The following is a 26,427-nucleotide window of genomic DNA, read 5'->3' as shown; positions in this document are numbered from 1 at the left end:
GAATAAGAAGACGAAGAACTCATTGAGTTTTAAACAGTGAGTTTTTAAATAGCAAGGGAAAGCATCCAATAAATAAATAAAGAACGTCCTCTGTCATTCATTCAAATTCACTAATAGTTGTTGCTACCCATTCCTGCTGTTCTTCTATAACAAGCAAAGTGGAGGCCGTGTTTGGTATCAAATTTCTCTGGGATTAAAACTTACACTACCACAGCCTCACAGCAGGGTATGCCCAACAAAGAGAGGCAAAAGGGCGAAAGGGAAGGGGGGGGGGGGGTGATCAGGAAGGGGGGATCGGGTCGGGTGGTGGGGGGGTTGGGGTGGCTGAGCGAGGGGGGGATTGATGAAGGAGGGGGTGCTCAGCATGTGCAGGTCAGAGCTGTGGGCGAACACGGACATGTGCTAAACGCTAAGTGACTCCTCCACTTGATCCTGACATTCCACACTCCGCTGCCCCACCCTGTCACGAAAACATGCTGGGGGGGGGGGCTGCTGTCAGGAGCTGGAGGGTCCCGGAGCAGAGCGGAGGGAGGGAGGAAGGGAACAGACGTAAGGTTTGTTCAAGAGGGGACGTTTCCTCTTCTTTGATTGTTAAAACAAATAAACGGGGGGTAAGGTGGAAAAAGCAGGCCTCCTTAACGGCTTTGGCGCCAAGTGCCGTTCCACGAGAACAATCGCGGGTTTTCCTGCGCGGCCGGTGAAAAAAAGGGGCGCAGCTGACGGCCTGACCTCATCCGAAAAAAAGGGGGGGCACCACTTCCCGAAGACTGTGAAAGAATGCACTTGCGGTCTCCTTCACCCCCTTTTATGGGCTAAAGTGGAAGACGGAGACGCGAAAGGTCGCATTCAGGAGCCGATTAGCGCGTGCGTCAGCGTGCGCATCCCCCAGGAAGTCCGGTCCCAGGGTTTTACTGGAGGGAACATGCTCTGTCCCCAGCTGCTTTCTGGAGAGCCAGAGCTCTCCACTGTCACACTGAGGGACACCGCTCTCCGGCGAAAGTACCTCACTTCAGTACTTTTCACCTCTCTCTCTCCGTCTCCCTGCTTTCCAAAGCAGTTATTTCATTAAGGGGCGAGTGTTTAGTCTACACTTTAGCACTCTGTTTTTATCATTCCCGCTCCGGTGGGCCTCTCTGACCTTTAGAATTGTGCTTTCGACGTGAAAAAGAAGAGCGATGCATCATGCAGGAGGGAAAGGTTCAAGAGCGAGGTGTGGCGGGGTCGTGCATGAAACCCGTATCTGCTACAAACCTAATTCTCAGGAACAGCAAAAACAAAATCGGCTTCCATTTTCCATTTCCCAACGGTTGTGTAATTTGGGGTTTTAAGCCAACTTTATCGGTTGTTGACTTATGTAACCCTGACAGTACATAGAGCCAAATGAGAACTATCAATGAGCGTTAAAAAACGAAAGTGATAAAAAATGGAGACAAAGTTTATGCATGACTCCACTGATATGTGTTCACATTAGATTCTTAAGCCCTAACTCAACTGTGGCAGTGTTTATATTAGACTTGGTATAAAATGCATCCTGTCACAGCAAAATGTACTGTATCAGAGTTGATTTAACACTGAGGGTTTTGCCGGTTTAGCAGTCCCTGCTAATACTGCACATTCATCACATAAACATTTTCTCCAGTCGTCTTCTCGGCAGATTGTGCTGCTGCAATTCCTGAACAGGGTTTAAGGGGATCCCCTGTTGGACGGGGGGTGGACGGGGGGGGTGGTACCCTCACTTACCCGGGCGCCCTTCTCAGGGAAGCACTTGCACCCTCCGCTGCAGTCCCTCCCTCCGCATGGCTGGTTGTACTTCTTTCCACCCTGAAGGATGAGAAAAGACAGGAGGTCACGCCTTTAAAAGGAGGACTCGCCGAATCTCCTAGCGCGAGGCTAGCGGCGCTCGGAAACCAGAGAGAACATATGCACTGTGGACAGTTCCCTTGCCTGGGGGCTCTGAGTCTTTAGCTTGTTTAGCTAATCAAACTGTAAAAAGCCACCAGCAAAGGTGCTTCTGAGCTCGCCGCTCGCAGCGGACCTACCGGTGTTACACACGCACCTAGGCCATGACGGCTGGCAAAAACGTGCTTTGTCGCGATAGTCCATCACAGTCACATGACCGTTTTTTTTTTTTTTGCTGTAAGCAGTCTCCTGGGGTGCAATATGATAAAATCTGTGGTTGTTTTAATTCTAACCAGCAGTCCATTCAATCACTTTTGTCTTGCATCGGATGTACCCAGCTCCTAGCAAATGACAAAAGATATCTGGTAGAATTTCAATGACCTGACTTCTTGTGAGTGTATAAAAGCAATAAAAGTAAAAAAAAAAAATCCCATGTAGCCAGCTTTCCTGATGCTTCTCTATCATTTCCATGTTCTGCAAAGGTCATCAGCATGTGTCATATTGGAATGCCCTTCCAATTCCACTCCCACATAGGCCTGTCATTCCACAGCGGTCACTCTTACTTTCACGTTGCCCGATTCATCACAATATAACAATGACCCGCCAGACTTATTAAAAAATAAATACAAATCTGATGAGATGTCATCAGGGGCTGTCCTTGTCATGCCTGCTTCAAAAACCCCTGCATCCTGATGCAGCTTTTGGAACACAAAAAGGCATTGCATTTTTAAATGACACCATTCCTATTTTCACCGGGAAATGCTCATTAAAAAAACGTCATAATTTTTTTCAATAAATCATGCGAGTGTTTGGGCCGCCCTGTTTCGTGTCCGTGAGAAATGCCCTTGAACAATGTGGCCTTCTGTTCCGACCTTTCTCAGCCTGTCCGGCTGACTTATTAAACGCATAACGGGCAAAATGAAATGCGCCGAGGAGCCTGGAGAGCGTCACATGAGTTTAGCCTCCTTTCTGTGTTATCCATTAACGTCTCATAAGGCACGCTAAATCTCCCAGGGCATTATTAACAGATTTACATAAAGCGCTCGGACATAAGGCTTCGTGAACGTGCTTTAACTGTAACTCGCTCTCCGAAGCATTCGGGGGGAGGCCCAGCGAAGGAAAGGGAAAGATAGGAAAGGGAGGTACACGCGCTGTACAAGGGAGAGAGAGAGAACAAACAAACACAAGTCCCAAAGACCAACAAAAACAAAACGAAACGAAATCTGCGCCTGACTTGCACAGGAATGCACGCTGCCAGGTCCGACAGCTCCAGGCAGCCTAATTGTATGGCCTTCACAAGAAACTGAGAACAATAATGCGAATCCTCATAAATATTTTCATTTGAATTCAATTGTCTTTTTATTTTTTAATAATGCATTCCTTAAGGACAATTCAAACTGTGAAGTCCTGCCAAAAGAACTGACGCATCTTAGTCAAAGGGAGGGTTTCAGCCACCCTGTGTGAGGTGTAATTATGAATATCAATAGTCTAATAAGCCCACATCTGAAGATCAGTGGCCAGCCTGTGTCAGCTCTGGGAACCCCATTGGTCATGGACTCGTCCTTCTCATTAATGATAATGACTGGAAGCTCATGCATATCCATGTGTAAAACCGATTTAAGGATGGCCAGTTCACGCACACAGTGCAGATAAATGGCAGAACAGAAATCAGAAGTGTTATAACCCTGACATGGAACTGGCACGCCATACTCTCTGAGACACACAGACAGATTGTTGATCTGGCTCCGAATGTTTGATTGAAGAGCAGCAGTAAAAAAACTCAAACGTGTTTACACAAATTTAGTTCAGAATTACATTCCTACTTAGAACACTAACAATCTTCTTGGAACAAAGCCCTCGCCATATTTTAAACACACACAGACACACATACCCACGTGCACACATGCACACGTGCTGGCATACACAGGCAACCACGCACGCATACACGCACGCGCCTCTTCTATTTTCCCATGGTTGCTATATTAACCAAAAGACTCCATGGTAAATTGTTCCTCATTAAGACAAACCATCAGGGGGACTTGGGGAGGGGGGGTAGGGGCTGCTATTTCAAGAGATCGCTTCTCATTGTGACATGGGCACAGTTTAATGAATAACAGAGTTTACCCGCAAGTCTTGACCTGCGTGTTCTAGTTTTCCCCCCAGAAAAGTCGAACGCGAAGAAGGCCTATTACCCTCTTCTGAATGCTGACAACTTTACCAGATTAAACAAAAAGTTCAGAACAGCACCTCTCTAGGCCAAATTTTACACATTGTTCAGATGCTGTTCTCAACTTAACAATTTGTTAAGTTAAACTTCTCATAAAGTACAGGTATATGTGCCTTTTTGGTAATATGAGTGCAGTGATAAGTGCTGACACTACTCTTCAAATCAATCTCATCTGATATTCTGAAGTATCTAACTTCTCAGATCTGGAGTAACTACTTGCCCATATGTGTGGCAAAGGGATGGGGCGGGGGTATTTTTGGTTGTGCTATTTGTGGGCTTGTGTATTTTGAATGGTAAATTAATGTTCCATCATATAAACAGACATTGACAAAACTAAATTTGCCTGCGTCTTTGCCAGGTAATTGTTTAACACTTGGGAGCCACTAATATTGGCCACTGAAATTACATTGTGTGTTTTGTTTTACTTTAAATTTGAGTGATAGTTCATTGTTTAAGTAAACCTGTTTTTCTTTACATAGTTTTAAAGCTTTTGTCTCAGTAAACAGCATTAAAACGGATGTTGGCTCACAAATTTCAGGAAACTAACCCAAAACCCCATGGGAGTTTCCTGCAGTGCGTTGAATAACAGCGGGTAAAACAACCAGTTAAACAGACCAGGGAAACGTCACAAAAATTAGACAGTGAGTAAATGGCTTAGGTAAATTTTTCAGCATTTTGTATACCTCTGTAGTTTGTAAACTACAACATACACGCTGTACATATGTCTCACTAAACATACAAGAGAATTAAACAGATATTTTGCTTTTTGAAGTTTTTTGATATTATCTTGTGTGTTTTTGATTGGCTCAAGCAGTTTTTGTGTATGATATTTTAGATTCTTGCAGAATCTCCAGAAGTCTCTGACGGCCTGCTGGCTTTGCAATGGTTGCTGTAGGGGAATTTGCAAGTTTGTTGTTTAAAGTAAGACAATTCACTTCAGCTTATACCGCTACAATCAAGGAACATATGTAAAATGTACAATATGCATGCACAATATGTGAAATGGACAAAATGGATGAAATATAAAATTAGACTACCCTGTGAAATTTTGTCTGAAGAAGCTAGTGTAGTCACCCCAACACAGGACACCCTAAGACCAGCTCAGTGAGTCTCTGAGGCCTGAAGTAATCAGAACCATTATGAGTTGGGTCTGTGGCACAGAGAGTAGGTGGGTCTTCTGTGTAGCCCAGGGCAATGTCTGAAAAGGAGGGTCAAGCTCACCACTCCCAGAACACTACAGACACTTCAACCACAATGCTCAACTGACGCAGCAACTTCAAAAACAATAGTATGGCTGCACGAAGGAAGGGTCCAGCAGATTGACTCCGACAACATGCATTTTATTCACTGGTTTTGCCTGTAATTAATGCTCATTCGCAAAACAACGGCTTTGGGCTGAACATATATCCCATGAGGCCATGGGTGAACCAAAACATGGAGACCCCCTCCCCTCTCCTCCACCCACCATGGTCTAATTTCCAAACACTGAGCTAAAGTGTTCTTTTTTGGCTTTGCATGCATTACAAACCAGACACCGTGGTACACCATGTCTGGTCCAGAGGGGGGGATCCACTTCAGGAAATCCACTAAACCCAAACCCAGGCAAACATCTGACGAGCTCTTCCATCCTTTTTCTCACAAGTCTAATTGTCCTGAGCAAGTCAGTGCAAACTCCGTCAGACTACAAAAGGAAAAATCCTGTTTCCCTATTATTAACGTACAAAGAAGCCCGTACAGACATCACGGTTTGGGAAGAACCCCTGAGCTTTGTGGAATTCTTCTAGAATCAAGAAGCCATGTGCTGCACACAGATCTTGCCTGGCTTCCAGAATATGCTGTCAAAGTGTGTGATAGCTCACTGCAATAACATATACACCCCCCCCCCCCACCCCCATAATAAGCAATCTGATATGCTGATCTGACAGGATCATTTCACGGCACAAGACATGGATGCCTCTGTAAGGGAGGTTTCAGATGCTTGTGAGTTTTGTTCGGTTTGATCTGGATTGCTTCCAAAGTACACATGACATCTGCATCGGTTCCATGTGATGATTTTCATGCAGATTTTAAGCAGCTTGTTTCTGCCTGAGTGAATGAGGATGAAGGGCAGCCGGCTAAACCAATACGCAATGTACAGTAATAATCTAATGGTGCACACCTGCTATACAGCACTTAACTGCTCTGGATAAGAGCGTCTGCCAAATGCCTGTAATGTAATGTAATGCATTACTGTTTTGTTCTGACTAAGCTGTTATTAGAGGAGACTATTGTGTGTGTGTGTGTGTGTGTGTGTGTTTGCATGCATGTGTGTCTATGAGTCTGTGTGTGTGTGTGTGTGTGTGTGTGCTTGTGAGTGTGGAAGTTGTGTAGAGTGTGTGTGGGGGATTCGTCAGTGGGGTGTGCTGGTGGGGGTCTCCCTGTGTTGGCAAAGCAGAACAGAAGGGCAGAATGTATGTCCCCACAGATAAAGAAAATCAGCCTACAGCCTATAATCATGACTGTAGCCTTCCTGGGTGGACTCGGCAACGGCTGGCTTCCCTGCTGTTTCTAAAACCTATAACCCAAACCCAAACCTCCACCCTTATTGAGCTCACCAGGGCAGTCTGTGCACCCCCTCATATCCACCCGTAAGGGGATTCCCCAATGTCCTGACCAAATTGACAACCAGGCCTTTTCAATTTGTCCATTTCATTCAACCCTCACGTAATTGTCAAAATTAAATTGGTTCAGGGCGCTACACATACAGTACGTCAAGGTGTAGTGCATTGGCCAAGGTTGGTATGACCTCCATGAAGGGCACAATTTAAATACCATTCACCACTGCCATTGCCATCAGCTTCATCAATCTTCATTACACTGGAGAAAATAGTGCCCTGATCCTCCAGAGAAATTTCACAAATTGATTCATAATACAGACTCCATTTCACCAGGCCATACAGCCTGGAGGCCTTGCATACTTCCAATTCCCTTAGAATTCCACCCCAACACATGTTCAAATCTTGGTCATATGGCTCTAATGCGTCACACAATAATTATCAAAATTGTCTAGCTGTGCACTTTGGCCTGGAAACCTTGCGTGTGAACTATTTTTATTTTTTGCCCTGTTCTTCATCCGTGCGAAGCTCTCGAGATTGCCTCCAATTTCTACGCTTATTGGTCATAGTCCCAAGACGTGCACGAAACAACTCAACTACACCTCATCCATTGCCTCATCCATCAGGCATGGACTGTAGACGGGTGACAACATCTTGTCATAGATGTAGCTTATAGGTTATGGACCACACCCAGCTGTGACAGCATGTTAAATGCTACTTTTTCTCTGGGTAAGAACAATCTAATTTTCTAAATAAAGCACTGGCTTTGACCATAGTTACAATTCAATCTAGGTTGCTGCCCACATTCAGCATATTTTTAAATGGACAGCTGCCTTGACCAATAAAATTATGACTTAAAAAGCATCATGTGATTGCTGGCCATTCCTTTTGATTTACATTTATTGCACCACGTTGTTGAAGACATAGGAGAGAAAAAGTAGCCAACTGGCACATTCCATTAAAGCAAAGTATTTTAGTGTAGTGATGGGCCACAGTCCGGTAATGAGTCCTATCTAAGCCAGTGTTGACTGGCCTGCAGCCCTGAAAGAGGGTACGTAATTGGCTGCACCTCCCAGATAGGGTTTATGTCAGCAGGTCCTCATGGAGATGATAAAATAGGGATAGAACTGATGTGTCATCATTTCTTCAGGCAGATACCTGTGAAAAGCGTAACTAACATTTATGCTGGTAAGAAGAAACAGAGAAACCTCAACAGTGTCAGGATGGCAGTTGCACGGTAGCATAATTGTTAGGGAGCTGGGCATGCAACTCCACAATGACAGGCTTGATTCCCACCAATAAGGCTGCCATTGTATCCTTGAGCAAAGTCACTTAACTGGAAATTGCTTCAGTAAAGGTCCAGTTGTATAAATGGACTACATGTAAAAGAATATAAGCTCTATAAGTTGCTCTGGATAAGACTGTTTGCTTACAGGCCACATAGCCAGAAGGTAACCACCAATAACGATTGCTGTTCTGATACTAACATACTTTGTGATTAGGGGAGTTTCTCTCTATTTCTATGGGGCACTAGGGTCCCAGGGTTGTCCCTGTCTAATTACACAAGAGAAAGTGCTCTGGTAGGCTGGGTACCAGCTGTTTCCCTACACCAGCCTGCACCATGCGACGACAGCACAACTCGGCTGCAACTACTGCAGCAGCTTCTGAGGGGAGCCCAGGCTGCTCTGTACTCTCCCCACCCGATGGAGGAGAGTGCATAAATAATATGGCCCAAAACTACAACTGGGGAGAAAGAAAAAGGAAAATATGCAGTAAAAAAAAACAATCAAACAAAAAAAGTACTCAGTAGGAACATAAAAGCCAAACAGCAAGACAAGAAAGAAAGGAAAACTCAGAGATGCTGGAAAGGAACCAGAAAAATTCTGATAAGGCATCAGATGAGTGGAGCCGGAAGAAGGCAATACGCTGTTCCAAATGGACAAGCTGAGGGCTTTCGAAAGAGTCAACTCTGTGGAAAGGTACCTACCTACCACTTGGATTCTCAAGGTATCTTAATCTCCCAAAGTGTGTGCGTGTGTGTGTGTGTGTGGGGGGGGGAGTTAGGGTAACAAACCCCCCCTCCCTTTTGGACATCCTGACATCTCTCCCCTGCACAGCTGCGCACTTGTGAACAGGAACCCCCCTCACAATTCACCCCCGACATTTACAATCCCCTCACATAATAACTCTGCCTTTATCTACTCATTTGCAAAATATGTTTTGGAAATTTATGGACAGGAAACATTAAAATAAACTGTGTTATCTTTGATATGTTTACTTTCACATATATAGCATATATAATTCAAAGGAAAACGTGATATGCACTTAAGAAAAGCAGTCAAACCAAATTATTAACATCTGGAGAACCTGCTCTATGACTACATCAAGTCAACTGAACAAAGTGTTATGCAACCATTTAAAGTCTCAAAAATATCTTTCAAAGTAGAAAGGGTATCAGTCATCTATTTATGACTAACCAAGCTTCAGAGACTTTCACATTATAGACTTTTATGCACTTCTGGTTCACAAAAAAAGGCACTAAAGTCTCAGGTTACATGTAGAACAGATAACCCTCAGCATTAATTTCACACAGGCTCATTGGTTCAGAACACTGTTTGAAGTCACGATTGTTCCTGATGCTACATGTCAGTTTATCCACATGAAAGCTTTTAAAGGGAAATTATGTTACTAAACAAAAACACAGGAAAATGTTTGAATCTCATTGTTTAAAGTTTAGACACAAGGTTTAACTTAATCCCCTGTACCGCCCACAGATAGCAGGTAAACTCCAGCAAAGGCATCTTCTCCCTTGAGCCTGTGCTGACATTTGTCAACAGTTGTTTCCTTTCTTGTCAAGTAGTGACCTTTGACCCCTACCATACCAGAGGATTTCCTAATGCTGTCTGAGCCCAGACTTCACACCACCTTCCTTCACAAGATGGCAGACTAATTGGAATAGAGCTGCTAGTGGGGTGAAGTCATTTGGAGTGGGGCTAACTCTAACTACAATGAGCAGCTAAATCCATGCAGTGGAAGAGGTACATCTACAGATGTTTATTTCCCACTACGGTAACAGAAAGGGGTTGGGATTGAGTTTATGGCACAAATTTCTTCCCTTAAATTCTTCTGCGAGCATTAATAGCATACAAGTTCTATGACTTCTTATGTCATACCTCTCTCTCGTTAAGAGTTATACGCATATCTTTAAGTTAATGTCATGCTAAAAATGCCCTCTTTGTCAATGCATGAAATGATTCTCTAAAAGATGTTGTTCTGCACTTTGGCCTGGAAACTTGTGAGTGATCAAGCCATTTTTCATTCGCTCTGCTTTTCTTTAAATTTTTGTGTGCAAAATGACATGTTTCACTGCCATTTGCACACTTATTAGTCATGAATTAAAACTCTTTCATCTCACATTTTCCTCTTTCATCACGCATGGACCGTGGACATAAGAGAACATCCTACCAAGGATGTGGGTTATAGGTTACTGCCCATGCCCAGCCATGCCTAGTATGCCAAAGGCTACTTTGCCCTGGAGGTACAATTGCATTTGTGAATGGTCAGTCCAGTTAAAAGACTGGATTAAAGTATAGGGACATGCTCTGTGACATGGTATCGATCACTGATCGTACCTGTATCAAGTCCTTTTCTTGTTTGGCATAAGGCCTTCTTGGAACAGATAGAAAACCTGAAGCATTAAATAGAGAAGTTTCTCATGCAACTAGTTCAGATCCTGCTCATGCCATCTCTGTCAGTTATTAAGACCTCAGTTATGGGATGTTTTCTGACCCAAAATAAATAATTGACTAAAAGACTGCAGTGGTTAGGATAAAGGTTAGGGCTTGGGACCTCACGCCATAGGCGTAATCGCTGTATACCACCTTCTAGGATGAACCCAAACTGGACCCCAGCACAGGGCAAGTCACACCAAAATGATCTCTAACGTGCTCTGGAATCTGGAATGATAAGGGGTGTCTGAAATGGTAGGAGGATGTAGGATGGCAGAGGACCACATATCTAATGAAGGAGTTTATGATGCGCAGGAATGAGGGAGGAATATGAAAAGTGTGTGCGTACAGGAGTATCAGGTCAGGGTATCACACTATATCACCACCTCTATAGGAGTGTGGGTGAGCTGGACAGCATGCACGTTGCTTTATAGACAAAACTATTTGCGCATTGTGCATATTTTGTGGAGCTATTGCATGCACTCCTTACACTGTACTGTGAGCTTGGACAAGCCATGCATGCACTGCACATACATGCAACACGTGCTTAGATGAATGCAGCTAATCTTATTCAGTTAGCAGGAACTCTTGTCCACTACTGCCAGAGATAGAGAATCTGTGTATAACAGCTATTCGTGAGGAACGGTTATTCTTGAGACTGAGCCTACACTTGTACATTGTGGATATAAACCTGGGCAATCCCTCTACAGCCAGGGTTTTCTCAACAAGGGGTCCATGACCCTCATCCTCCATCCCAGTCCGCAATCCCCCTGCCCCACCTATTCGCTGTTCATGATTCTCCTCTCCCAGTCTTCATGTGTAATCAACTCCACCCCCCTCTAGCTATCTTCATAAAACCTTTTTTATAAAAGCTTTTTAGCCTGGATGGGGGTGCTTGGATCGAATATGGTTAAAAAAACCCTGCTCTACAGCATGGGCCTATTTGTTTTGCAGGATACATCACTCCCCCGTCCACCTTCCTCCATCCAACAGCAATTCCAAGCATGCAAGTAAAGGAATTTTCACAGTACTTCCAAGACAGACCAGACCCACATGTGCTAAAGGGTGCGGTGATGGAGTGCATCACATGACAGGGGCACAGAGACGGAACAGATTTATGTCCTGGACCTGGGCCAAATCAGCAGCCCGATCGACCCACTGATAACACCTTCCCCGAACCGGACACCCGGTTCTCTTTGGAGACCTGCCGAAAACACCTCCCCAGAACCAGACAGCTGGAACTCCTTCGAGGTGATGACTGAGCTGAGTTGTGATGTTAACTTGGTAAAAACACACGCATTATTGTTTTCTTTAACAAACGTATCTGGATGCTACTTTCTCATATTTGCAATGCAATGTATTACTACTTCTTGGTCTCCCTTGTATACCAGATGTGGATCTCCCTTAGTGTCATAATTTCTCTTATGGTCACACCACATTGCTTTACATTACAGTAATTTTATTACATGCTCCTATTCAAGGATTAGAATAAATCCAGACTGTGCAGCCTGCTGCTTCCTAGAGTACATGTTTCAGGCCATTTGACACACAGTAATTTTTTATGTTCAAGTTCAAATTTATTTATATGTGTACACTAAAGCTGTGTAGTGTTGTTATTAATACTGGAATGTATGCTGTTTCTTATGCATCTTAATGACACTTTCAGATGAGCTGAAAATTATCAGGAGCAGCTAACAAATGGAAGTACAAAAGTGCTTATTTCTAGGTGCAACCTGTGGTTTGGTAATTTCAGTGGCAAACCCTTGTCATTTCTGGCATCTGCTTTAGATTGACAGTGCTTGGAGAGTAAAAAGTCACAGTAGCGCACAGGAATGGGCAAGAGATGCATTATGACTGGATGACTCAAAACGCAGCCCCATGATCCTCCAGTACCCTGCTGGTATGACGGATGATAAAACTGCAAGCCCTGTGCACAAGGCCAGATGTCAAAAAACAGTCCGCAGTGTCCTGGGATAAGACAGGGATTTTGCACTCTGACACTTTACCCCTAGAGACATTAGAGCTTCTATTCCAAGAAATGGCCTTATGGGACTGGGAAGACTGTGAAGGACCCCGACGACCAGAGCAATCTTCCTGTCCGACGAAGATGTAAACACGGGGAGAAAAAAATTCCTTGAATCCTTTCACTCTAAAATTGTCACACTCCAAACTACATCATTAAGAATGAGGGGGCCATACTGCTTAATCTCAATCTTGTTGTGTTTGACACATTTACAGTATTCACGGTGTAGGTGTTCGAACATCAAATCTAAAACCACAGGCAAAAAAAGAAAAAAATAACTAACAAAAAGTAGTCCATACTTGTATTGGAAGCTCTCATAAACCACTTCTGTGAGGTTTGATGGATGCACTGTTACTCCATGTAAAGTACTACATGGTGCGCACGCTGTAAGGATAAACTTGTTGGGCGGATTTGGACCGGCCCACATTCCCTCCAGGGGGGGCCTGCTTCGTTCCCTCTCACGAGGGTCATGGGAACTGTTTCACATCCGCACGCAGAGGAATAAGTCAATCTCAAAATAAAATGTGCTTGGAAAGCCGTGTGGCACAGGTTTTTGGTTCATGTTGTCAAGGGTGGGTGGGGGGAGGGGGATGCATGACTAACGCCAGTGCCAGATACTCCAAAGCACAACAAACTGTATTTTTTAAGGCGACTGAGGAAATTTAAATGTGATAACACCATGCTCACTCTTTTTTTTTTACAAAACTTTAATTCAAAGTATCCTCACATTTTGTATACATGACTTGTTTGTGATTACTGTCTGTTATTGTTACTTTGTTATATGTTTATTGTATCGCTCATTGTGTGCAAGCAAAATTCCCTTCGGGGCAATAAAGTTTTTCATTCATTCATTCATTCATTCATTCATTCAAGGGATATGTCAATCTAATGAGCTCCTTAGCCACTGCCAGAAATGCAGAGAGAAACATACTCAACCTTGTCATCAACAAGGTTGAAAGCAGGTTATATATGCAACTGTCTATATTGATAATACGTCAATCTGTTAGCCATGTAAGTCACTCTAGATATGGCTTTCTGTTGAACAAATACATGATAAGGTATTATCGATATGAGATGGTATGAGATGGACAATACATGAAATAGCTATTTCTGCTAACTGGTATCTTCCTCTGTTGGATGCACATAGGTCATTTCTCAGCCATTCTAATGCTCAGTAATCCACTTTCACATGAAACATATTTTGAAAGATCAAAGGACTGAAAGCACCTGCAGATAGACCAAATGTAGGCCAAAGAGACTCTTTAAAACGGCCATGAATAAGAAACGTTTTCACACGAGTTTGTTTGGGTGCTACAAGGATGAGGCGACCGTTGACAAGCTAACACTGTGAGCTAACACTGAGCTCAAACACTGGGTCCTAAGTGCAATCTAAATGCATCCTCCCGCTCTCAGTAATGCCAAAGCTAAGCACTGCATTCTCTCTCCAGCCCTGCCTGCCAAGACTCTGGCAGCCCTTCTTCAGCACAGAAATGGCTGGCCACTGCTTGCCACCGAGTTCAGACTATAAAAGGAAGAGAGAAACAGAATGGAAGGGTGGGCAGAGGGAAAAAGCTCTGAGTTTAAAAATGCTGAGACACCATAACCAAACCATCAAACCATAACCAAACTCAATCATTCCAGATACTTTTTAAACTGGGGCAAGTTCATCACTGACTACACTATATTTCATGCAGGGAAAAAAACTCAATATATACAGTCCTTTCCTTCTAAAAACTCACTCCCATTGCAAATTAATATAATTGTGACTTTCTATAGAGAGAAAAAACACATCCGTTAAATATTATTAAAAGGGAAATTGCCTTTATGAACCCTTAGTGGCTAAACTTACTACACAGCTGGGAGAAGGAAAGAGGGAAACAAACCCACTGTAATGCATACAGAAATACAATAGGCACAATTGCAAAGACAATGGGGGGAGGGGTATTGTGCTTGTATAAAGAAAAGATAAACATTGGCCTAAGCCTTCCTTCGCCTAATCTTACTGTTCCTGCTGCTTGCAGTATGCACCTGGGATTGACAATTCACCAGAGTGTGTCAAATCTGTGACAGTCAGATTTTGAGGAGAGTGAGGTGGTGAATTTGTTAGCGAGACCTCAAATGAATAACTGTATGAGCATAACATGGGTGAAGGCAGCATCTACGTCTTCAGTCAGGCTGGGGTATTAGGGCTGATAGTGTCTCATCTGGGCGTGGCAACCCCAGCCTCAAATAACAATGAAGCATGAAAACAGCCATTATCTCTGAAATAAAGTAGTCCCACACAACACAAGCCAAAAACACTCTGTCCTCCCAACAGTAAAGAACCACTCCACCCTCCCAACTGTACCGTACTGCACTACTCTCCCAACTGTAAAGAACCACAATACCCTTCCAACTATAAAGAACCATATCATCCTCCCAACCAGAAGGAACCATAACACCATCACCATAACTGTAAAGAGCCACAGTACCCTCCCAACTGTAAAGAAGCATATCACCATTCCAACTGTAAAGAACCATACAACCCTTCATACTTTAAGGAACTGCACCACCCTCCCACCTGTAAAGAACTGTACCACCTTTCCCCCACCACCCTCCCAATTGTAAGGAGCTGCACTGCCCTCCCAACTGCAAAGAACTGCACCATCACCTAACCATAAAGGACCCTCTCTGGCATCTATCTCCCCTGTGGTCCTGAGGGCTAAGAATCTATCTGACCAACAAATCTGCAAATCTGATTGGCCCATCCCAGCCTTGTTACCAATCCCAACATACATGATAAGTTTTCAATGAGAGCTGGTTTCTGAGAACTCAGTGGGGAGATTAATATAACTAATACACAAGGGGAACGACTGTACAGGGCCTCCAGAATTCATCCCACAAGCGTTGAAGATCTGCCTTGACATCCTTGCTGCCATTATTAAGTTATGTCAGGAAATGGAAAATGGGTTTCACCTGAGCGTACATCTCTAACTTACCAAAAACAGCAGAAACGTTGAATGTTATAAATGCTTCTACCATGCTTTTGGCATGTCCAGTAATCAGGCCACTAATCTTGCATTCATTCCCTTGTGATGTCTCTGTTACTCTTTCCTCTCTAACACAGAAACAACACTTTCAACATTTTTACACATTAGCGAATCCCAGGGCTGAAAATAAAACTGTAGCCATAAGGGGAGAAGGAAATGGCAGAGCGGGGGTGGAAGTTTAGGGGGTGGGGGGAGCGGGGGTGAAAGGGTTGTGAAATGACTCTCCACCAAATTTGGCCAGTCTCCACCTCCTGGCCTATTTTCACATAAAAAGCACTGATTAAATTATTCAGTATTGTTTCACAGGGATGTTTGACAGACAGATGTTTAAACCCTCAGACTGAAGACAAAGGAGAGAGATGGGTGGGGGAAAAGAACCCCCCTCCCTGCAAATACAGATATTAATCTTGCCTTATGATGCCAGTCCATGTGGCACTCCTTAAGTTTCACCTGCTTCTCATCCCCCCTCTGTGACACAGGGTCGACAGACAAGCCCCTGCTCCAAGGCCAACTGAAGTAGCACGGTCCTGGGGAAATGACCCGCAGTCTGGCCATTCCCAGCACTCCCCGGGGGCTTTTTTTGCGCTCGACTTATAATGGCATTTTTGCAGATTACTGATTTGCACAAAACTCCTCTGGCTGTTTCTCAGAAGTGACGGCATTCCCTGCAGACCTTCGCCCGATTTACTGCAGCCTCTTGGGGAGAGAGGTGGGGGTGGGGGGAGCATGGAGGTGGGAGTGAGGTCAAGGTACAGTGGGTGTCTTTTCTTCTATACCTTGAGACGGGGTAGATTGTCTCACCAGTTTAGTAGGTCCCAATGCATAGACATAGGGAGGGGCCCTGTCCCAGATCAGGGAGGGAGCGTAGGACGATGGGGGCGGGTGAATGATACCTTCCAAAATACAGAGGATTGGCAAAGAGAGATAGAGTCCTTGCTCTGAATCAATTCAGTAGCTAGCTACCAATCAAGTTGCTTCACAAAAACACAACACTGAATCCTCATCAGTAGTATTTTTATATAATGTTTTCAGATGTTTCTGATATTAAAAATGGACCTCTGAAAGGAAGCAAATACATTCACACAGTACCTACAGTAAGTACACACAGTAGGCACAATATTTCAGTCAATGAGGATTCACCATAAAAAATTCAGAGCAGCCCTGAATGCATAAAACCACAAAGGATTCAAAGCAACAGTCAAAATGAAATTGATCAATTTAATTTCCTTTTTTAAGCACTGAGGTTCTGGACTGTCACTGAGGAAATAATAAGTCCACACTAAAAAGCCAGGCCTTCCCAGAAGGCCTCGTTTTATGGAAAGTACCACAGAACAACAATGTTAAACTAAACATGAAACACAGGGCAGTCTTTGTTTCCATTGGTCAGGCTTCCTGCTGCAAGGGGAGATGTGTGAATGTGAAAGTCTGGGGTGTGTAGTCGCCTGTTTTCCACATTAGACAGACACTTTCAGTATGAGGGACATCTGCATGGCCTTGGAAATCTTAAATTAGAATTATATTAGCAAATCATACTTGCAAAAACCATGCATTTCTAACTAAAGCCTGCATGAAACTCTAGACATTACCTTTCACTATATGACCCTGAAGTTCTATGTAACAACTATATGGTACTACAGATCTTTCCTTGCATGACATGGCCATTAAGTTCTAATTTGCAAAATGGTACTAGTGCATGGTATTACACATCTTAAATAGTACTGTCCAGATTTTACACTTCACAACCCCTGAAATCATGCTTAGCGCTTAATTGTTGGCATGGGCGATATAACCTAGCCCATTTGGGCAAAATAACATACGCCAAATAGGAAGGCCCATTTTGGCAAGGTAATGCAGAACTGACCAAGTTAGAGAATGGGACAAGCTGACTCACTAACTCAGAATGCCTCCACACATGGATTCTTCATCTGAACTCCATTCCATTTCCCATTTCCCAAATCAGCGAGCACAATAGGGCCTTCCCCCAATTGTTGTACCTTTATTGCCGGAGGTTTGGCGAGGATGAAGCGGCTCTTTCCTGCTGCCGGGGGAGGAGACCTTATCACTGGCAGACATCTTCACTCAGCCACCGACTCTCAGGGAGGGGAGGGGGCACCCGCGGGCTCTCACGTGCGGGACTGCTGCCTGGCACACACCTCACCGCTCCCAAAACCGCGGAGAACCACCGTCACGCCCTTTATCGCCACGGCCCGCAGAATCTCCGCAGGCCCATTTCCCCCCATAAACACATTTTTTATTTGAATCTTTTTTTTAAATAAAACTTTTCTGGTCAGATTGCTTGCAGTGCAGATAAACATCAAAGAGAAAGGCTATTTTTCATGAGTGTTCTCTCTTTCTTGATCTCTGACTTGCATTTCTCTTCTTTTTTTAAATTCTCTTTGATTTAAGCATAATGAATGCCTAATGCCTTCAGGGGAAAGTATCATAAAAGCATGTATCAGAGCCCTGTACTGTTGTGCTCTGTTTGGTTAACGCTAAAGCTCTGTAAACACTCTACGACGCCCACACGCTTCAGTGAACTGAAGGCTTTTCCCATCAAACTGTGTATCTTTGCCAACAGTGTCTATTTATGCATTTCTTGTGACAAAACCCTTTTTGTAACATATTCCCAATGCAAGCTCCCAGAAGGGATTTGTGTTCTGTTGACATAAAACATTAATTTCCCCCATCCATACCCCATTCCCTCTATCCATACTCCATTCCGCCTATCCACACCCCACTCCCCAAAGCCAGATGCCCTCCCCGACAAAGGAGACATCAGTAGGTCCTGCGGAAGTGGGTGACTTCTTCCATTGTCAATGGAATCCATGTCTTCGGTTAGTATGTGGAATCAATTACAAAACCGTGAGTGAGGGCAAGCACCAAGTTTGAAACTACAGCAGTTTGCACAGCCTCTTAATGTGCCGAAACAGCGTTAATGCATGCCACTGCATCGCACGCCATTCTCAAGCTCCGCGTTCCATCGAAACGGCAGGCACAGGACCAAGTCCTGCAGAATATCACTTCAGCCGTGTCTGTGCATTATAACGGTGGCTAAACTTAACTGCGCGTGCTGAAAGCAGGCACTGTTAGGAAAATTACACGGATGAACGACAACTCCACTGAATCTTGAAATCAAACAAGAAAACATAGGAATAATGACAATGCTGGAATTCTTGCATTTAGACCACTGGGGATTTCTGAATAAAAACAAGGACATTAACACATTTTATGGTTAAGAATAGCCATTTAGGCCATCTAGGGCTTGTAATTTTGCTTTTTTTGTCTAAAGTATCCAGCACTGTGTCAAGTCAGATCTTGAACACCCCAAGGGACTCTAATCCTACTACATGACCTGATAAACTATTCCATGCACCACAGCTCTCTATGGAAAAATACACCCGTATATCAGTTAAACTCATGTCTACTATGGTTATAAGACCCTGTTCTCAGATGCTATGAAAATAATCTTTCTTTGAAGGACAGCAATGTGGCCACATTATGGCTTTGGACAAGTATTCAGTTACTGTTGGTAATAGTTCCACTTTGACAGGTCCAGGTCCTGCTCAGGCCCATCCACGGAAACTCTTGCTTCTCTACAACCAGTTTCCTATAGAGGATCATCCTATCATCCTCTAATATGTGCTGCTGGCCACCTCTTTGCCTGATCTGTGCTTTATCTCAGCTGCATGGACTTTGTGTCTGAGAACTGCACTCATTGTGCGGCTGGGACAGGCGGACTGCAGCCACCCAATCAGCAAAGGCATCCTTGTCTAATGACACAAAGGATATTGACATGAGGAATCCAGTTGTGTTCTGACTCTTCAGACACAGTTGGTTCTGCCATGGTCAGAATTTCATACCAGACCATGGGGTCTGTCCACAAATTGCCATCCAATGCCTTAGCAGGATGAGCCACCCAGACATCCAAAAAAATCTCACTTTCAGTCAATCTAAAAATACAATTTGAAATTCTTTTAGAACCCTTTTGATAATTTCAGTGATCTCAAAATTGACATGGAACCCCAAGTATCCAGAAACATAAACTTATTGCTTGAACCAACCATTCAGACATACAAAGTGCCATTAAAGTTGCATTGAGGATGTTTGTTTCTACTTACAGAGGTCTACATAAGCACAATGCATGCACAGAGGACTTCAGTAAAGTCACAAGCTTTTCATCAGGGCCTTAAAAAAATCTGATAAAAAACAAAACAAAGAACCCTTTTCCCGCTCTCTAATTGAGTTTTTGCTCACTTGTACGCAGCATATCAATATACTGTTTTTAGAAAAGATAAAGTCTGAAAAACCTACAGTATTTTAATGTGGAAGTTTTGAAAATAGAGCTCTCAGGGACACATTCTCATTCTGGGTCAATCATCCTGCAACAGTTATTAAACTTAAAAAACATTTTTTGACTTTGATTTTTTCTGGACAGTTCCCTTCCTCCAGGTAATTGCTTTGAAACTGTAGCGCATTAAGGGTGCCCATAATGGGTTTCCTATGTTCACTTCACAGCAAAGCAAACACAGCTTCCTGTCACTGTAGGAAAGAGGAAGATTGCTGTCGGTGAATGTTCCATCAGAATTATGGGAGGTGGGCATAGTTCACACGCTGAGAAAAATAAGAAAAAACATTTCCGTAATTTCTCTCTGAAACCTAGGTGGGCATCATTTTAACTTTTTTCATGACTCACCTAATCACAAGTAATAGTTGAAAGACCAATCATATATATATATATATATATACATACATACATACACATATATATATATATATATATATATATATATATATATATATATATATATATATATATTATTTTATGATAAAATACTGAATGGCCCTATACTAGTTATTGTAATGGCAGCTGGTCATCATGAACCTCTCTAAATATCTAAAATATTCTTCATTACACACACAAACTGTTTGATATATTTGTAAAAGGCTAGTGGTAGAAATGCATCACCACAATAAACTAACATCTTTGGATCCATTCTTTATGGTCAGTAGACGGGTTGGTCTTCATGAAACCTGCAATAATATATGTCACAATGACTTTTGTCTTTTGGGGTCTGGACTCTGGAGTGTTTCTGCAGATAAGGATCTTTTTTCAGTGGACCTGAACAGTCGGCACATAGGGTCAAATATTTACAAAAAAGCGTAATATTTCTGCAGAGGTGTACCACCTGTTGCCTGTGGAATCCCAACACTATCTGGCTATCATCTGTAGAGCTCCAGATCCGGCCGGAATGAGAAACTGAATCTGAGATTTCCTTGGAAAGCTAGTGAAAGCAGAAGAATATCAGTCTGTGGCTACTTTCAAACTAAAAGTCAGATTCCAAACTAAGAATGTGGTGCACATACAGTACTGAAAATAAGAACTGTTTCTTGAGTCAATGTTGCCTGTATTCAGTTTAATGACTAAAATCATTGTGTTCTTCCTTTAACTGGCCTGGGGCTTTAATTTAATTGAATCTGTGAATTGTGTTATGCTTCCTGCCTGCTCGTTGCTGGCCTACTTTGCTCGGTTAGGAGTTCCACCGTCCTCTCTGCAACTGCGTGCAAAAACCTAACATACAAAATATCGGCTCTGTACCACCTCAGTACATCCAATTGACATTCTAAGAAAATGGTTTTCATATTTACTCCCTTAACCACTGTACACTCAAGCAGAACCTCAAATAAGAAAGACTGAATTTTGTTACCTTTTAATCACAAGGGCAAACCCACTAACTTACAGCTCTTCTGACTAATCTTCAGCAGCTTCTCAACATGCCACCTGACTCCAGAAAACTTAAACAGCACAACAGAGGGGAAAAGGGCCATTTACAAACCCTTTTACAACCCCCAACATGTCTACATATAACAAATCATATAAAACGATACCAGACTGTAATATTCTCAAACTGTATCAGTCAATTCAATATAATATTCGCTTTTATTTTACGTCAATAACAGCATGTATTCAAATAACAATATGTTATTAAGTGTATATAAACCACAGCTACGGTCACACCTGTTCAATTAAACCAAGGGAAAGAATCTGTAACCAAATAAGTAAATCAATAAATAAAATCTCTAGGAATTTAATTTGGTACCCACGGGTTAGTCCAACTGAGCCATGCTGCGCACAATCTGGCACTACAGCGTTACGCACGCCACGCCCACTTCTCAGAGTAAACTTTGCAGTCAGACAAAGATTTACATGTGAATTAACAAATACATTACATTACATTACATTACAGGCATTTGGCAGACGCTCTTATCCAGAGCGACGTACAACAAAGTGTATAACCATAACCAGGAACAAGTATGACGAAACCCCTAGAGAGAAGTACCGGTCAAGTCAAAGGAATAAACCGATAGTTTCAACCTGGACCCTGGTGGTTAAACTGATTAACACTAACAACGAGAACGGCAACAACGCAATCTATGGAAAAATAAAAATAAATAAAGATACAAATATGGACTATTATAACTTTTACATGTTTTATTGACTACTTAATATACTGTAATTTGGCCACGTGTCAGTAAAATCTCAGTAAAACGAGATAACTGAAAACAATCACCAATAACTGAAAACAATCCGATAATGTTAAAAAAGAGAAAAAATCACTTACGGCTTGAACTTCGGTCGTCAGAAGAACGAGGATTATTAGGCACAAAGTTGTCAGCGTGTTAAGCGAAAACCTTTAAAATGAAACAGCAGTCGTTAATACGTGATTGGAATGAGTGTGTTCTAAAATGGCACAATCACAGAACGCGACTAGCAGTAGAATGTCTAATTTACTTACCTTAAACTTTTAAATTCTATCCTGCGTCGAACCTGCATGGCCCCGTCCATCCGTACTTCAGATTTCATCCCCGTGTCTACTTCTTCATCCAACGCGGTCTCCTTGCTAATACATACTTACCTAGAGAAGACATTTCACACATACAGTTAAACACACATAGTGTATGACCCAGTGCGATTAAATATAATTACTGAGTATATATTTTAATCTACGGTGCTGTTCGGGAAAAGCAGATGCCTGAATTGATTGGTCTACGATTTGCATTAAAGTTTAGCATCTCACTTATTTCCGTATGCGTAATCTATTAGGATACAGTAATGCGCTCAAACAACGTGTTTAATAACTTCTTTGCTTCTCGTGAAATGGACATATTTAGAGGTTCGATCAGTTAACTAAAACAAAACAAAACAAAAAAACACTTACATCACATGCACGCTCACCGCTGTCTTGTATTCAGGTAAATTGCTACCGTTTCTACTGGCACGCGCCGCTATTTAGCCAGACGCAAGGCAGTTCTCCTTAAAGTCTCCGATGTGGAAAAAAAATCACATTTACGACTAAACGAGCCGAAAGTCGTTCAAAGCCGAGGAAGAAGTTCTCCAGCAACACACAAGAATTGCAAGTGCCTTTTTGTTAGATAGGGTTTGTGTCCGTATACAGAATGAGGGTGGTCATGGCTAATGCATGTTAACAAGGGGTGGGGTGGAAACCACAAGAAGAAGTTACTTTGGACAGAAACGCACAACGCTGCAGAGAAAGCAAAGATGCTGTCAAACGCAGGTTACAAGCTCTGAGCAAACAAATATATAGACAGTTGAGACTAGAAGAAGCCGGTCAACAGTGTCCTTGCTGGACATAGGTGCATCGTAAATAGATTTCACCGAGCTCCAGCACGATGCTGTTGACTAGCTGCGCCTTGTTCCTAGCGATCATCTACTCTGGTGTGGAGTGGACAAGGGCTGAGGTGAGTACTTCTATCAAGATTTACTCTTATTTTGATATCATATAGGGTCTGGGTCTTTGTTATATTCAAACTTTTTTTGTAGAAGGCACATTAGTTATGAAGTAATCTGCAAAATTTGAATTGAGTGAGAACTGCAGTTACGCACAGTTTACATAACAAGTGTACATGATTCAGTTATTTAGAACGACGTTTTCTCGGCTGTTGCGACAGAATACGTATATTTCCAAATTTTTCTGAGGTATATTTAAGCCAAAGAGATTGTAATGCACGTATCAAGTTATCGTTTCCAAACTCTTCTCAGAGTTTGAAACTTTCTGACAAATGCTGGAATGGTAACTGGGTGACCAGCTCCTAGCACAGGATAAGTAAAAATAATTACTCACTATACGTTACAATTTAACATCTTTAAAGGTAGATTTAAGTTTTTCCAGTGTCCTTTTTAAGGTTGGAAATCTATACTTGAAACCAAATTAACTCTATTGCTCTACCACTTATCTTAAAACAACCAATCAATTACAGTTACGACTGTCTCGTTCTTGTGAGTTTGGAGGGGAAGTAGCCTACTCATTGAGTGCTACTGTATTGTATCTGAGATTAGATTAGACTGGACTTTATTGTCCACTTCTCAGGAAGTTTTCTTACAAACAAATATGATGTATAAACAACATTAAATTTATGCAATGTGTGGGAATGCTTTTGGTAAAGAGAAGCAACATGACAAAGAACTTTTTGATGGGTGCCCTGGAGTTGATCAGTTATTGTCAGTGAATGTGCAGACTACTAGGAAAATAAAAACATCTTCAGCAAATTGTGACTTAACACATGACCAGTTGTTTCTGAGAGTGGCTTCAACTTTGCATTGGAAACTGAGTCTCTTAATTGGTTGGCGTTGCTGGAGTTGGGTCCTTTCCCACTGTTCTCGGAGCAGTGTGGTGTTAGTAAACCAGTGCCAACTCTGTCACTTGCCATCCCAGTTAAAGGTTCTGGGCATTCTTGGGGTTTTGCCCAATGGGAATCTGTGTTGTGTGTGTACTATCCCACAGGCATAACTGGGCTTTCGTCATCAATATGTTACAGTTCCTTAAAACAGAGCAGGGGCACTCAGTTACCCCCTCTTGAAGGGTGAGTGTACACCCCGGAATGTTCAAGACTTTCATTCCGTGATAAAGATACCAAATTCTGTGTTAACCCCTTTGTTCCTGAATCCTAGATTCTTTCTTTACTTGTGATGACAAGTTCTCCTTCTTTGAGAGCATCAGTGCTGATAAATGGACTGTACTGCTGCCCCCTGTGGAGAAATCGCAAAAATCAAGTGCACAAAAAATGGTGTTCCCTGGTGAGACAGATTAGATTCACAGGGCTCAAGACTTCAGCAGAATGTAATCGGTAGAGTAATTTGTCTGTCATGCCAGGAAACCTCCTTCCTTCCCTTGCTGGATGACAACTGACATTCTCCTACTAAGCTACCTGCCCCCCCCTCTTGCGAATCCTCCACCATCCCTCCACAGTTGGAAGCATTCCGCAAAATTGGGTGGCCAGATTTTTGACATTGTACACTAAAAGGTAGATTGTGTTTTCCAGACTGCAATAGTTCTCATTTTAAAATACGAGGAAGCTGAAGCAGGATGCAATTACAATATAATAATTTTAAAATTTGTAGCATGCCTGGGTCTGCCTGAATATATTTAATAGGCAAAATTATTTTATGCGTAGTTAATTTTCTTCAGAGGTCATGATGTTGTGGTCACAGCCCCTGCCATGGCACCTGAAGGTTGTGGGTTCAAACCCTTGTCAAAAAGCACCATTGTCAGTACCTCCCTCCCGGTGCTCACTGTCAGGGTGATGGATTGGGGATAACAGCCCTTAGATGGTTTTAGCGATTGCCCTGCGAGGGAGTACTTGTGCTGCCCTTCGTGGGGCAGAATCCAGGGGTAAGCTCTGACCTTTTGAGCCATCACTTCACAAGATTGTGCAGGCGTCTATGCCTCTGTACACCAGAAACTTAGGTGTATTCTCTGCTTCCCTCTGTATGTCAGCCAGTGTTCTATCTATTTCTTCTCTGAAGGAGTGGAAACTAAGTGCTTTTGATTGGCGATCAGGCTCACAGAAACACCTCTTCATGTGTCCTTATATGTAAATGTGCTGACTGTTGTTAGCCTCCTCTCTTGCTTTGCTGGAACTTTTGTGTATTTTATGGAAGTTTTGATTGTGGCACATTTGTCATGTCATAATTGGTACATGAAGCATGATTGTTGTGAAGTTTTTTAGATATGGACCTCGGGAAACTTTGCTCACATGACAAAAAGCTTCCACGTTCTGTGATTTAGCAGTTAAGGGAGTCTCAGAACGAACTTAAATTTCAGCTACAGATGCTAGCAGTGTTCGACACCTAACTGAATCATGGTGAGTTCTTTTCCCTACAAAAATAGTAACTGAAGAAAAAGTTCAAAACATGAACTCTGCAAGTTCACCTGGGAAACAGAGCCGGGAGACATGATCCACACAGACTGGAATAATTGCCAGTTACTATTGTTTAAACACAGAAACTTTAAAGTTATTTACCCGCTCCCACTCAAATTTTCAATAGGAGAGTTTATGTTTTATTCATTTTCTAAAAAAAGTCCAGTGGAATTACACAAACAACCTTGCATTAATTATTTTTTGCATACATTGTATTCTGCAACAATAGATGCAGCAGGAAGCTTTTAAATGTAAAAAAGTAGTTAATATGCATCTGTGTGGATGCAGTACTGGGCTGGTGGCCAACAATGGCAAACTCAATTAGATTGGGCTGGTAATCTGATGCATGTTGTAACGGAATGATTTAGACCCAAAACAATCAAATGCACCAGGGCACGGAATTTTCAGGTAACTGTTTATGTGGTGTTCCAACAATTCACTGGATAATTTGTTGTCAGGGAGACAAAAGGTAAAGACTGTGATATCACTGCAGAGAACTTCCAATGTAATTAGTGGCTGTGGTTTCAAGTCATTGAGAACATCTGTCAGGCGTGTAACACAGTAGCCAGGGACAGCTGTATCTCTGTAGGGCCTCATGTTCAAGGCAGCTACGAGGCTGATGGTGACCATTAGCAATTCCCAAATTTGGCTCACATTGCAACAAAAGAGAAAACAAACATGACCCTGGCAGGTACAGTCAGGCGAGGAG

General features: G+C 42.7%; 2 protein-coding genes across 4 annotated transcripts in view; one reads left to right on the top strand and one right to left on the bottom strand.

Annotated features, from left to right (window-relative positions):
• Positions 1–22,946, bottom strand: part of col4a2 (collagen, type IV, alpha 2) — a 65,087-nt gene extending 42,141 nt beyond the window's left edge. For 2 of the 3 annotated variants that reach the window (XM_064326550.1, XM_064326552.1), the window contains exons 1-4: positions 22,718–22,946; positions 22,295–22,414; positions 22,121–22,190; positions 1,741–1,821 (exon numbers count right to left, since the gene is read on the bottom strand). In XM_064326550.1, the coding sequence (XP_064182620.1) occupies positions 1,741–1,821; positions 22,121–22,190; positions 22,295–22,362 (219 nt within the window). In that variant the 5' untranslated portion in view covers positions 22,363–22,414; positions 22,718–22,946. The remainder of the gene's footprint in view (positions 1–1,740; positions 1,822–22,120; positions 22,191–22,294; positions 22,415–22,717) is intronic. The other variant, XM_064326551.1, reaches the window with a different exon arrangement.
• Positions 22,947–23,024: 78 nt separating this feature from the next.
• The window catches only part of col4a1 (collagen, type IV, alpha 1), a 52,436-nt gene continuing 49,033 nt past the window's right edge, over positions 23,025–26,427 (top strand). The window contains 1 exon segment of the mRNA XM_064326554.1: positions 23,025–23,258. Within this exon segment, the coding sequence (XP_064182624.1) occupies positions 23,190–23,258 (69 nt within the window). The 5' untranslated portion in view covers positions 23,025–23,189.

Source organism: Anguilla rostrata, chromosome 3 (assembly GCF_018555375.3).
Source record: "Anguilla rostrata isolate EN2019 chromosome 3, ASM1855537v3, whole genome shotgun sequence".
Taxonomy (NCBI): domain Eukaryota; kingdom Metazoa; phylum Chordata; class Actinopteri; order Anguilliformes; family Anguillidae; genus Anguilla; species Anguilla rostrata.
Note: the sequence above shows the minus strand (reverse complement) of the source record. Positions and strands in the feature narration are given on the sequence as shown.